The sequence below is a fragment of the Solenopsis invicta genome, chromosome 9 (assembly GCF_016802725.1).
Source record: "Solenopsis invicta isolate M01_SB chromosome 9, UNIL_Sinv_3.0, whole genome shotgun sequence".
Taxonomy (NCBI): Eukaryota; Metazoa; Arthropoda; class Insecta; order Hymenoptera; family Formicidae; genus Solenopsis; species Solenopsis invicta.
The window spans coordinates 252,610-268,142 of record NC_052672.1 but is presented as its reverse complement, the minus strand read 5'-3'; the positions used below and the strand labels follow the sequence as shown (position 1 = coordinate 268,142).

The window sequence follows — 15,533 nt, the reverse complement described above, 5'->3', positions numbered from 1 at the left end:
ACATTCTCATTATAAAATTCTTTTGGATAGTTTCATTTTTAATATAACGTTTTTAATTTTTCCGATTTTATAAAATTTTTATCACTTAGCGTTTTAAGAAAACTAAAAGATAATTGTGTGAATTTAGAGGTGAAATCTGTAAAAAAAACTTGGCCGTTCATTGTTTTAGACTGAAAGTTTCCCCAGTACATAATCTCCCTTATCATCCTTGCGACTCGCGAGAGCTTATGGCAATTTTGCTTGAGCGACAAAGCGCTTATACCAATCCCAAGGCCTAGAAAAGTTAGTCCCCTTGAAAGGACTTTTTTAATTAAAGTTAGAAATAAAAGTGTCGCGAGGAAACGAAATGCACATCTAAAGTTTTCGCCAGAGTAAGACTTGGCCCGTAATCTTTTTGGGCTCATGAAATCATTGTCCAATCCAGCTAAGCGCCAGTGATACGACTTTTCATTAGACGCTTTTGTAGATTTCAAAATTTTTTTGCATATATTACCGTAAATCGCACAGCGATATATCAGAGCTTGGTTTAAAACGGTTTAATTGTTTTGGAGTTAAAAGAGTTCATATGTGTGAAATGCTTGAACGCTCTTCGTTTGTAATTACATTTTTTCTCTAAAATACAACATATATAAAGAATAAACGTTTACTTACAAAAGAAATGCGCCAACTTGAAAATTTAAAGATTATGAAATTTTAGCAATATATTGTATATCTCGATATGTAATAAAATATTTTTTATTTTACTGTCCGAATTCACTTTGAAGGGGTACAATCAACCCCTGAAAACCGATCTATTTTTCGTTTTCATTAATCAATAAATCGGATTTATCTACTAAATCGGATTTATCTACTAAAACGTATAAATTGTTTAAAAAATTGTACAATGTATATAAACAAAAATAAACCAACCTATAATTTGATTGATTCTACCCCGTCAGGATGAATTCGGATAACAAAAGAAATAGTTTATTACATATTAGAATATTCTCTGTGTATTACCAAAGTTTCATAATTGAATTTCGAGTTGGAGACTTTCCCTTGTTACATGTAAATATAAATTATGTGCATTACAGGATATGTAACGAGAGAGAATATACAAGAATATATAGAGAGCGAGTAAACATGATGCCTCTTGTGGGATTTAGTCTATATATCCGTAGACTAAATCCGACTAAATTCTCGGCATATCGACGATCTTTCTCTAAATCTACCGCATGCTCACAATCCTTATCATTTGTCTTTGCAGAGGCTTACGTGAATCTGGGAGCCGCGTTGATTTCGGTCGGACGGGGCACCGAAGCAGCTGCGGTTTTGCGCGCCGGTGCATCCTTGGACGGTTCCGGTCTGAAGGACAAAAGGGCTCACGAGGCAGCCAGAGTGCAGGCCCTCCTTCAATTAGGCGCGCTGTACGCCGATCAGGGTAGATTACAAAGAGCCCTGTCGGCGTATAGGGAAGCCCTGCGTGCCCTACCGGATCACTATCCACCTCAGGTTAGTAGTACGCGCCGCTTCCTCTTCATTACACTACTAAAGGCGTTATAACTTGATGCGCGCGCGAGGGAACTATGAATACTTGGAGGGCGTTAAGAGTAAGTGCCTTCGAGGGCGCGTCTCCGTTTGGCTTCGAGCGATTTATGCATTTCCTTCTCTTTTCAATAGAATTTGTCCTTTCTTCATTCTGTTATCTATCTCTTTGGAAATTACGAACAATGAAATTCATTTTGCACGCGCGGTTATCGATCACACCTGTATCGATGCTACTTGCGTACCGCTAATGTTTGTTTTACGCGGATAACTTTGTGCCAGAGACACTTTTCGAGGATATTAGCAAATGGAATTGAACTTAAATAACAATTACTTCATTTGACCGAAACTAATTGAAGGATGGGATTTCAAAGTACAAATTCATCTCGTCCTTCGATAAGAAATATCCGTTATGCGAATTGTTCTCTTGCGGACAAGGCAGTTAACTATAAAAACGATTACCGTGGATCGTTCTGCTTTTCATCGACTGATTGCAATCAGTCGATTAACGAACCGAGAACGCGGTAAACCACACCAAATGATACACCGGGAACGATCCGTAAGAAAGTAATCAACTCGAAACAGATTTCTGACTGTTTTCGGCGACCCCTTCGACTGCTAATTGCTTTCCAAGATTATTGATACCTTCAGTCCGCCCAAGGCAATTTGGCATCCTCCATTCAATCATCGTTCATTCCACGCAGGACGATACGCATCCCCTTTGGCTCGTTCGTCCTTTTGTCCCGTATAATGATCAGAAGACAATACAACGGAAAATGTATTTTTATGTTGTACACAAATTAATTAAAAGATGCTAGAGAATTAATTAAAAGAGCCAATCCTATATTTAATTTTTACACGCATACATTAATTGAAACTAAAGTCACTAGCAATTTAGCAATTTCAGAAAACGAAAAATATTAGACACTTATATATTTTCATTTTTCTAAAATTCTTTTACCTGTCTCATTTTCTATTTAGATAGTTATCCTTTGTTTCAAGAATTCTTCAGACTTATGTATAATCCTGTATTTATATTTATGTACCAACACACAGCAATTGATGCTCAAGAATAAAAAAATCTGGACCGTCAGTATTCTATGTCAATCTATGTCAATTCGATATATTAACCACGATCAGTAATGTTATCAGTAGGGTCTCTACAAGATACTAATACGTTTCTATGACAATACTTAAGACGATTGTAACATTATTCTCTACTATGAAGGATTTTGAGGCTTATTAACTCAGATGTTCATTTTTAATTATCGCGAAAATTAAGATATAACATTTTTGTCGATCCGAATTTTATTTATTATTGATGCTACGTCGCCTGAAAAAAAAAAACGTTCATCTAGCATAAATTAGTTATTGCGAAGAATATTATCACATTTCATCGAATTGATAGGATATCTATACGTAAAGGTTCAAACCTAAACTAAAATGTTATTTTTTTGCAATAAATATTTGATGATTTTTTTTTAACAAGAAGGGGGAAATCTTACAAATGCTTCTTAGCATTAATATTATTAGATTGCTCGTCAATTTTATATGTGATATTACGTGATCCGACTTCATACAATGACTGTGTTTCAAATCCTACTAACATGCAAAGTTCAATTTGTATAGGCTGAAAATTATAAAAATTATTATTTATTACTAAGATATCTACGCTCGACATAGACCTTCTCATCTTTATGTTTGATATTTTCGTTACATTGATCCGAATTTTAAACTTATTGTTGACATTATAAAAATTTCTATATCATTTGATAAAAGACATTTCCTAGTTTGAATTTATGTTTAAAAAAATGTTATTTTTAATTTTATTGAGGACATAATTTACAAACAAAGTAGTATGTCGATACGATAATTGAGTTTTTCGTAAGACAAGTAAAAACAAACGTTTGACAAAATAAACCCCAAAACCGACATAGTGGGACGTGTAATGTTACATTTTTCTTTTTCTTTAACATGAATCATCTGTAAAAATACTTACAAGTTAATGAGAAGTCCTGAAAGCCTTTCAGTGCTATGTAAAACATTTTCTGTCGATTCATTATGCTGTTCCGCAAAACGCAACATGTAGTCGTAATAATATATCAAGATTAGATTAAGTTACTAATTTAGAGGTATATCTTACAATGTTGTGTCTTATATTCTATTTCCTGTATGATTTTTACTATTTTATCAGTTTTTACTTGGATTTTATGTTTAAAACCGCATTATAAGAAAAATGGAAAAAAAACAAATTATACAGTTTTAGAATTGCGAATATGTAAAATTATTTAGTGTTATTAATAATATACTCATTATTGTTTGAATTGCAATCTTATAAAGAAAATTATATAAAATTTATTCCCGTTTTTGAAGAATTTGTTTTTACCAGATTTTGTATAAAAAGAGTTGTGAATATGTAAATTATAGATTTTTACTTTTTCAATTATCTAAAGCATATCACGTTTTTATTTACATTAATAAAATGCAATATTTATTTTTCAAGAAATAAGGGGATGTCGCGTAAGGAAACCTACGTAGATATCGATGATTTTCCTCTGTTATTTAAAAAATAAACAACAAAGGAAGAAAGAGACGATAAGATAGAAGGATTGAGACAAAAGAAGTATCGATATTTCCAAACCACCTAGTACGTGAGCGATATTGCATTTTCGGTAACTGTCCTCAGTAACTAGAGCTGCTTTTCCGGTTCCTCATCCCTCCTTGAAAAATCAGGAAAACGCCCTTCGCGAACCACTTACTCGCTCTTTTCCTCCCTCTCTCTCTCTCTCTCTCTCTTGTTCTCTCACTTTCTCTTTTTTTTCTCTCCTCCATTTCCGAAGGAACCCCCGACTACCCGCGTTGCGACGTACATTGCGAACTTCCCGCGAGTTTCTCTTATAGGGTGGCTTTACCGCCGTCGTCCGACTTCTCCCTCTCGCCTCTCTTTCCCTTCCTTCCTCCATCCCTCGCATGCTCGCTCTCGCGCCCGGTTGCCGTCTTTTTCCTTCTTTTTCGTTTTCACAATCCACGTCCAACTTTTTGGACGTGGCGCAGACGAAGCGACAACATCGGATCGCGCAACGACCGGACTCCGACTCCTCTCGCGCCCGGCATCGACGCGCGAAGCGAGAAGTTTGCATTTTTACGAGACGCTCCTTACCCTCTGACGTTCCTACAGACCGACCGACCGACCGGCGAGCCAACCCACCAACCGACCTTCCTCTTCCGTTCTCCCTTTGCTTATACGTGCTGCACATCGAGGCAGCGTTTTGTTCGGCGCATCGCCGTGGAATTCCTGCGCGACAATTTATTCGAAAAGTATTTTTCGCCTTTTCGTAGAATTCGCGCCGCGGCGGGTACACATGAGCGCGTGCACGTGTGTGCGTGTGCACGTACATATGCGGGAGCATGTGCAGCGGATGCGCCAAGAAACCGTGAGACCTTGGACGTACGAGAATTCACGATATTTCCGCGAATATACGCTGACTATCCGCGCGCCATGAACCTCGTTACGTGTCGAGATAAAATTGTCTAAGTCTTCGTCTGCCTCTTTCTCTTTTTTTTTCTCTTTCTTTCTCTCTCTCTTTCTCCCCCTCGCCCAAGAGCCGTAAACGCAAAACTTTATGTTCAGCATTAACTAATACGAATAACGCGTCCGGCAGATTTCAACGATGGAGATGTCATAAACGTAAAATCCGTTTTCAGAACTCTCAGACGTAGGAACGAGTTTCAAGTTATTGTATTAACAAATATAATCTTTGACGCAATACCGAGAAATATATTCCATACAAACTTTGTAGTATTTTTGTTTCTAGGTATTAAGGGATTTTAGAAACTTGTCGAATCGAAAAATAAGGTATTTTTTCTCGTCATGTAAAACTTTTGTTTTAAAGGATAGATTTGTAATGTATTTCCGTTTTGATAATATTTGTATTTATTAAAGAATGAGATGATTATATATACCAAGTTGTTAAATATTAAACGCATTTTTTTCAAAATGTCATGTTTCAAAGCATTAACCGCGATCGATAACTTAAACATAGTTTATTCCAATCAATAAAAAATTGTAAAGCAATATTTTTAATTATATTCGGCATCGCATTACGAACGCTTTCTTCGATATTTACTTTTGTTCCTAAGTCAAAGTCTATATGATAAAAGGAAGCAAGAAATTTTTTGAAAAACGCAATTTTTAAATTTGTATTGTGCAATTTTGTGAAAAATAAAATAAAAAAAAATTTTCCGCGTAATCCGAAAGTGACAAGTGTAAATAAAAAAAATGCTTATTTTTTAATTTCCAATAATTTATTAAGATCAAATCATGGCTACCATGCAAGTAGTCTATTATTATCGATTTATTTTCATATTTATTTTAATTTTGCATTTTACCTTTCTAAATAAAAAAATATTTAATTTTTTAATAAAAATAAATATTTTCAAAGCAGAAACATTATTTCTCTATCACTTTAAATAAAAATGGCGTTGAAAAATATCGTACTTTTTAATTCGCTAGGATCCTATAATCCCTTTGTATTGTTTTGATATTGTATTATGAGAGTTGTACATGTATAAAAAAATCGATTGTAAAAGATTGTAAAATATAATACATAACTTTTTTTCTTTTTTTTTTGAGATGTTGCCAAATGCTTGAAATTGATTTGATGACTTCAAAAATTTCATCTTTATTATTAATTTTTGAAAAAAACTCAAGAGTAAAAGTTAAAAATTCTTGGAACATAGGAGGAAAAATTGCTTATTAAAAAAAAAAAAAAAAAAACACACTAAAAGTGCGTTTTTTAAGTTTCTCCCTCGTGAGTTAATTTTAATTTAACGTTACTGAATATCATGTCAGAATTTTTATTCTTGTATTTTCTAGCATTTTTGAGATTGAATCCATTGAAGTGTATACACTGCATGAAACGATTGTTGTACCGCTATTAAAATAAGGGCGCGAAATAATAACCGGCCTCGACACTCCCGTTACTAACCGATTTGACGTGAAAGCGGCGTTTGTCGACCGTGAGTGACGTAACAGTCGCAATGTCCAAGTGTGTATTCTATGCACGTGTCAAATGCAAAACGCACCTATAATCGCCGGGCGCTTGAACGAGTCGCGCGCGCGTACGTACACGACCGCGAAAATGCAGAAGGAACGAGAAGAGGAAGTAGCCGCGCGATTAAAACGCGTATTTAACTTGAAGGAAACGTTTTCTTCGTCGCGACGTCGTTGAATAATGCGCCTTATAGAGTGGCCGCGAAACGAGAAACGGCACCGTGCTCCTCTGTTAGAGAAATAGTTCCATCCGCGCGCGCGCAAAATTAGGATCGTTCATCTTAATATTTCGCTTTATTCGCCCGACATAATTTCCCATTCGAGCCTCATGATTGGCAATCGCTATAAAATGGGAACGAGAAAGATCGCCCGGCATTGGCACGTTTCCACGCCAAACTTTTCCCCGCCGTGCAGTTATTCGCGCCGTCGCGCCCCGCGTTCATCTAATTGATTAAATCCTGTCCCCCCTCGTTTATCTCTTTCTCCTTCACACCGTTTCTCCCACTCTTCTTTTCTCTTTCACGCTGGACAGCAGAGAATTCGAAATATCTGATATTACACAAATTGAAATTCCTCTCTTTGAAACTTTTTACATTCCGTCCTCGTGCTCGTCGTCGGCGACGGCACGATTTCATTCGATTGTCGGACGTAAGTCGCAAGGACCTTTCCTCCACCCAGATGGGCTCTCTCGCTTCCGGAATGACTATTTCCGGAATCGAAGTTGAAGCGACAGAAGGCTAAAAAGGAAATCGCTATAAAAATACACCGCAAGTCGTTTATCCCGCGAAAGTTTCGAGCACATTCTCACCGTCTCTCGCGTATATGTGAATAACGAGATGGTTCATAAGCGCTGCCCCGTGATTCTGAAGTCGCAGATGCCCGAAAGTTTCAAGAATCAATAATCCAGCTCTATTCAAAATGAGGAAATTTTATTTCAGGCATGTGAATAATGAATGTCGGTGTATTAAAAATTGTATAATCTAGTATGTATTCAGGATTTTTTCGGGTGGAGCGGAGGAGGTAGGTTTATCATTCTGTTAACATACAAGCTGCTACAAGATTGTTTAGATGAATAAACAGCTTTTTCGATATTTTTAGAAAATTTGGAACTGAAAATATTTCTTTGTTTCTAATTTTAAATTAGAAAATTATTAGGTTTTGCAAATTATAACTTTCATTTTTTCCTGAAAAAAAAAGAAAGTTTAGGCAAGATACAGTAATTAAAAACGAAATATATAGATTTTAATATTTTTATTGTTATATAAGTATTACATACAAATTAATACATCCAAAACATGATTATTTTTTCCTAGGAAAAGAAATTTAAACAAATATTTAGAGAAAACAGGAAGGCCTCTTATATACAAAATTACATTGTTTACAAATTAAGTATTATTAAAAATGTAATTAACTTAAATAAAAAATAAAGGAGAAATTGGAAAGACAGTATTTATTGGAACATGTGTTTGAAAATAAAGTTAAATTTTATAATTAAAAATGATAAAATGAATGAAAATTTTGGGGAGCGATTTTAAACTCCTCAACCACCCTCCTCCCTCTAACCTCCCTTCCCAAGATACAATTTAGTGTATCAGTAACATTAATATTTTCAAAGTTTTTAAATATGCACGCAGTTCGAAAATTTATATTAAATTTGACATATTATTTCATCCCAAACTGTTTACTCAAATTTTCTTGTCAATTTAACACAAAATGTTAGACAATAATACATATTAATATTTGTACAGATTTTACACAAATGTAACATTTTGGTACAATTTGGAAATTGTAAAAGCAATTTCTTCAATAAAATTTCTTTAGTAAAGTTAACATTTATATTTTGACAAGTAGGTTTTATTCATTTATTTTAGAATTATGTATATCTAAAATATTCCATTATTTCTATATTTATTTTTATTTATTCATTTACCTGTAAATTGTATTACTTTGACACTAAGAAATGTTGAATACCAATTCAACAGAAAATATTTGAATAACCCTATGTTAAATTAACACTCAAACAAGTTAAAAATTAAAGAGAAAAATTTCAACGCGATTGTTTTTAACATAAATACAAATGTTTTTCTACTGGGTACAATTATTAACAATAATTTTTTTGAAGAATTTATTTTCTTGTATCTCTTTCTTTTCCCCCTCTTATCTGAAAACTTGCTCAAGCGATTGTAATCACACTGTATTATACTTCAACGATTCTTTCAAACGATTGTACTTTTCTTAATCAGTTACAAGAAGTAAAAATAATTACGTTTGCAATATTCTCGCTTAAAGATACTCGTTATCAAGTTCTTTGCTGAAATACTAAAACATTTCCTTTTATTTTACTTTTAGTATATCTTCGAGACAAATAAAGCTTAAAATATCGCGTCATTATTTTCACAGTTAATTCGTGGGAACGATTTTAAGAGAAATAATTGATTGACCTTTTTTTTATAACATGCTCGGGACTTGGCTGACTTAACGGATAGAAGGAAATCCGTTTCAAATTTAGAATTCCTTTCTTTCAGAAACAGATTCGCCCAATACGGCATTCCATATTTAGAACACTTCTCAAGATCCGACAGCGAGAGAGGGCGTGTCTTAAAAAATTCGCAAGTCAGGTCTTCCATCGATAGAAATAGCCAGTCGATACGGTAATAGCCGTCAAACCGCATTTCTGGTAGCCGAAATCCGGGTACCGCCAGTGCCGTTGTCGTCCCTCGGGGACACGAAAATGGCCGGCGAATCGTAACTTTAAATTGGCCGTCCGAGTGATATCGGATGGCTCACGTGGAGCGGCATCGACTGGGAGAAGGACTTCTATCCGAAACGAAACGATCCCGTCGTTTTTCCATCCCGAGTTATTGCCTCTCCGCGATTTTCGGAAAGTTCGCCGACATCCCGCTCGCGCGTGCTCTCTCGCTCGCACATCGAGTTATAATATCCCCGTTCGGTATTTCCGATGAACTTCCAACGTCTTCTAACCAGAGATAAGACCGTGGCAGAGCTTCCTTCCGCGAAGCCCTTACCCGAGAAGTGCCTTCGGGAATTAGATAGCAAAATTTTCGAAGCGTCCGTTGGACAAGCCGATGGAATGTTTATTTAATGTAGGAGTCATTGTGTCCAATTACTATCGTTTCTCAAAGTTAAAAAATTTCTTCTCTTTGCAGATTAAAAAACATAGAAGATAAATTTTACACTTAATAAACACACTACGGTAATTTCTCCTTTTAATATATTAACGTGTGGAAATGCTCATTACATATTTAATAGGTTTTAAGATAAAACAAGCTGTAAAATGTAATATACTTACAAATAATGAATTTCATATGCAAGGAGGAGTGATTTTATCACGTTTATATAATATACATGTATAAGCAGGATTCATTATTCTCACAATGTGTTAACGATTAACGAATAATTATTATTCTCAAAGCGCTTTACTTTTTGATCGCGCGGGAAATAAACGCAAATTTCATCCCGGACGATGATGATAAAAACGCGAACGGTCTGTACCGCTCCCTTTTGTTCTCATTGCAAATAGTCTTCACGTAGCATAATTTATTACTATATCTTTGCTTAAAACCGCATTAATTACTCAGCAATTAGTTCGTAATGCGTTGCTTTATAGTTTACGTAATTCATCATTTTTGTATTATATATAATCATTTTCAGGCTAAGCGAAAGAATGTTGTACACTATATATATATTTCTTTTTCACGTGAAATATCACATCAATAGATTGTACATACTTATTGCCCGTGCATAACGAACAAAAGTATCTCCCAACAATTTGATCTGCAATGTGAATAAATTCAATTTTAAATTACACGCTAAATATCACGTACAATCCGGAAAAACGAAACTAATACTTTAAATCGCGAAATACCTCCCGCAAAATATCTTCCAATAATTTGCACATTTATGCTATTCAGAATTATCATTTGTACATACCTTGAATTTTATTGCATTCGGTGGTGCTGAATTATTATTTAAAAAATAGTGCACGTATCATTGAAGATTAACAACATTGATGGAAATAAATGAGAATAAATTAGAACATGTTCATAAATATTTCACAGAATTAATATCTGTCGTTCGGCAGAAAAAAAGAACGCAGTTAATATTCAAATCGCACGGCTTAACTTGCCGCTGTTAAATTTTTAGCACGTCTCTACTGTTTCTTCCAGACGTTCCAGATACCTCGATACTAAAAATACTTCCCAATGGGAATAAAATGCGCGATACGTGTCATTTATTTATTTCCTAACACGGGATTTCCATCCGTTCGTACGTCGCTCAGCGATCTAGCCGCAATTGATTTCGTCGATGCGGGCGCGGAATCCTGTCGAAACTTTTCCACAGCGGTTTTAGTCGACCTCCCACCCCTTCCTCCTCCCTTGAATCTCCCTGTGCTACCCATCTCAGCCCCTCTTACGAGACATCAATTATGACCGACAAACTTTGCGACTTCGCGTTCATCCCTATGGGATAAGTAGTGGGACGAAGAAAGTTTCGGAGGAAAATCGCCGGTGCCGGCTGGTTGGTTGGACTGTCGTGGCGCGTAACGAAAAATTAATAACCAGAAACTTTTCCCCTTACCGCACCATTTAGTCCTGTCGATATGACCGCATGTCGAAAGAGAAGGAGAGAGAGAGAGAGAGAATATGTGAGTATTTAACGTCAATTTGTACCTCATAAAAGACACCGGCAAAATTTTTAGCGCTTGTGATGAATGTAGGTAAAAAACCATTTATGTTAAATAAAAACAAATTATATAAACTATACTACTTACGTTCTTCTTATTTCCTGTAAGAAATCCTAACATAAATAAATTAAATTTTACAGAGACATTATCAAAGTTAATTAGCTTTATGCATACAAATTATATATGTATATAAGCAAATCTAATTATAGAAATTCTATAACAAGCTGATTCTATTAAAAAACTCTTGGGATTAAATATTTAATGTTGATTGGCAACTTTAGAAATTTATGGCTTTACTGCATTAAATAGTCAATATGCTCGATTCCTTATTGAAAAGAAGACACAGTACCTAATCGCTCTTGGCAACGTTGTCGTGCAACGTACACGCTTTGCATTAAAATCGCGCGATCAATCAGTCCAACCTGTCAATCGATTGGCAATTAAGCCGTTAAATTAGCCAAATGATTAATTGTATAAATACTTTTTATAATTTAGCAACATTGTCATTATTTTAAAGCGAACGTTTCAATGTCTTGTTTTTCAGTACATTATTACGCGATTTTTATCAGATGCAGTAGATAGGTTTGGTACGCTTAGTTCACAAAGAAGTGACAACTGTGAATTATACGTAAATATTTTACGAAGATGTCTGTTACGATTTCTATGTTCCATTTTATAATCTCACAACTACTTCTTTCTTTATTACAGAACTCTAAATTACTCTTTCTAAATTTTCTTTTAAATTAAGTATATTGGAGATTTATTGGACAGTCTCTTATTTTATTGAAACTTTATTTGTTTTATCGTTTTTTGTATGTTGCTCTTTCAGATATTCAGGTCCTCTCTCCTTATCTATTGAAATTGCAGTTACAATAATAAATATTAACACTTTTGTAATAAATTTATTATGAGACCTCATAGAAAACTTTAATAAAGTTTTACTTAAATTATTAAAAAATATTAATATTGATGTTAGAGGAAAGTCGCTAACGTAGATCTTTTAAAGTAGCATCCCCTTATTTCTCGGAAATTAAACGTTGCACTTTAATAGTACTCATAAAAAAACGCGACCTGTTTAAATAATTAAAAAAGTTAATTAAAAATTTATAAATTATATATTTTTGACTTGTGTTTATACGAAGTCATCTAAAAAAATATTTCAAATGCGAAAATAATATACTTACGAATTTTTTTGCAAATTGCGTTAAACAATAATGAAATTGTGATATGTATTAGATCATTTTACATATTTGTAGCTTCTTACTGTTTCATATTTTTCTCCTTTTTATTCTCATAATATGTATATAAGTTTTAAATATAAAGTTGAAATACCATACAGTGTAAATTGACATACCTGTCGATATGACAAATCATAAGATTGTAAAAAAAGACAGAATAAAATTATTCTATCTGCATATAGGATAGAATGAAGATACAGCATTAGAAAATAGATCTATTAAGCTAGTAACTTAATCTAATTCATATATATATATTGCCATGTTGCGTTTTGCGAATAAAGTTTTTGTATGGCGAAAAACGTTTACAATAAGATAAAAAACTTTTAGGAATCCTCATATACTGTTAACTTATATTTTGTACAGATAACTCATGTTGGAGGAAAAGAATAAAAGAACTGCTTTTATGCCAGTTTGGTACTCATTTTTGCTTCTGTCATAAAAAACATAATTATTGCCAAATACGAAACGGTATTATAAAAACTGCAATATCATCTGATAGAAGACACTTTCTAGTTTGCTTTTATGTTTTCAAAGTTTCATTTTTAATTTTTGTTTAAGAAATACAATTAAAAAATAAAGCAGCATGTCGATATTGGCGACCTTCCTCTTCTATAAGTATTGTCATTATCATGAGCGATTTAATTTGTTCCTAAATATAAATGAAATATATAGGACGCACTAAATTGTAACTTATCTGAGTGTAACGGACATCATTTAGATTTGGCTACCATTGTTCCGTGACATATAATAATTTTGCGTCCGAGATAATAGTGTCATGATAACGATATGACAGGTTCAATAAAAAGCTGTGCACAGCGATGAATTTTCCGAAAAAAATGTCTGTGCTATATTTAGAGGTTTGTGTTGCATCGGTAAGCCTAGCCGTGTGAATAAAACGGAGCGCTACGGAGACATTCTCGTTTTACACATCGTTTTAATAACAGAGGGTCGCTTTATGCGGCAGTGTTTGAGTGGCTAATTAGATGCTTGCAGCCCTCCAGCAGGCGCACAATGCTGCTCGAGGTAACTTCGCAACCTTTTCTATGCTTCCACCCTCTCTTTCGTCTTTTCACTCTCGCTCCTTGGTAGCCGTTTAAAGTGTCCCTACTCCTTTTTTCCTCCTATTCCATTACACTCCCGCAAATATATTATACAGTTGTACACTCGTCAATCTCCTTCACGCAGCATTTCAATAGTTACAGTCTTACACGAGTAATGAATTTCTATTTTCTTTTTATTCTACTTTTTTTCTACTTTTTTCACATAATACTTCATAATTTCGACGAAGCGGCGAAGCTATTCCTTCACTTTAACGCTCTCGCGTACCATCGATCGACGGCGAGATCGATATAGCGGGAAGTCAAAGGTAAAGAAAAACTTTTAACCTTATCAGAAACGAGAATTAAAAGACCTATAAAAGAGCCGTCTCGACAATTATTTGCGAGTAACAGTTTGAAACGGCTAAAAGGCTATCGCGAGCAAATTTACGGCTTGACTTACGATCTCGAACTGAAAGTAAATTTATTTAGGAACGTAGTGCGCGCTACTGTACTAACAATAAAAAAATTCTATATTTTTAATTTATTATTTTAGTAATAATTTTTTTATTGTATAGGGTAACTTCACTATATGTGTTGCACCTATCAAAAACTTAATTTATTATTATTTATCATTAACTATAGCATTAATAATTTTATACTATTTATTATTATATTTATTATTATATTATTATATTATATTTATTATTATATTATTATATTATATTTATTATTATAAAAATATTAAAGAAATACGATATAATTTAAAGAAATATTCATTTCTTATATTTAAAAAAAGTTTTTAGGAGAATATATTTTAAACTTAGAAACTCTTGCATTTCTGCCTTACATCGAAAAAGATGAGATGTATGAGTATGACAATCAAGCTGAAAAAGGAATACAAGAGCACTTGTATTTTGATATACTAAGCCCTTTGCTATATCTCTACGCTTATTATATGTATCGCAAATTAATCACTAAACCTTTTATACTTTCCACAGAGAGAAAAAGAAAGAGAGTTAGTTTATATTTATATAACTGATAATAATAACAATAACATTTAGCAAAATAATTTTATTACACCAATAAAACATGTATGATTGAGTGCGTTTTGAGGTAAAACCAAATAAAATTTCTGGTTATTATAAAAGATTTTATAAGAATGTTTGATAGACTTTAATATAATCGAATAATTCCTACAAGATTTCCGATTCGCCCGTTATTGAATAAATATACTGATTGAATTTATCAGCTTTCTAAATAATGTAATAAGACTTATCAATGAATTGATGACTAAAAAGACCAATGAGAGTCAAAGCGGTTTACAGTGCATACCAATACGAAAACTATTTTTTAATTAACCTCCGATAACATTGTACAAAATTCCTAGTTGCAATATAGAACCTGTTCTTGCGCAGTTAAGTTGGTAGCACTGTTACCTGTTTTCCCACCATTGGTCGGAATTCCATTGTTAGTGAGAGTGAAGCAACGAGCGTGTAAACATGTCGACCGAGTCTCCCGCCAAGTGCAAAGTGCGTTTTGTTATTCGCTTTTTACAGACCGAAGGAAATAATGCAGCTAAAATTTATCAAAGAATGTGTCGTGTGAACGATTGCTTCAGTCGCTACAGATTTTCTTTCCCTGCCGGTTTCGTCGTGAATGTCGGTACGTCCTTCTCGAAATTGCCTACACCAATCACGCACCACGCCGTCACTCATGAATTTGTTACCGTACACATAATACATACTCCAATGAATATCAGCTGCATTATTTGTTTCGGCCTGCAAAAAGAGAATAACAGAACGCACTTGGCGAGAGACTCGATCGTCGACATGTTTACACGCTCGCTGCTTTATTTTCACTAACGATGGAATTCCGACCAATGATGGGAAAACAGGTAACAGTGCTACCAATTTAACTGCGCAAGAACAGGTTCTGTATTGCAATTAAGAATTTTTTATAATGTTGTCGGAGGT

The 15,533-nt window shown here is 34.1% G+C and overlaps 1 protein-coding gene across 3 annotated transcripts in view; it reads left to right on the top strand.

Moving 5' to 3' along the window:
• The window catches only part of LOC105203142 (protein O-mannosyl-transferase TMTC2), a 368,927-nt gene that overhangs the window by 323,578 nt on the left and 29,816 nt on the right, over window positions 1–15,533 (top strand). For all 3 annotated transcript variants that reach the window (XR_005575593.1, XM_039453793.1, XM_039453794.1), the window contains exon 7: window positions 1,247–1,491. Coding sequence is in view for 2 of the 3 variants with exons in the window: in XM_039453793.1 (XP_039309727.1) it covers window positions 1,247–1,491 (245 nt within the window). In the remaining variant the exon portion in view is untranslated. The remainder of the gene's footprint in view (window positions 1–1,246; window positions 1,492–15,533) is intronic.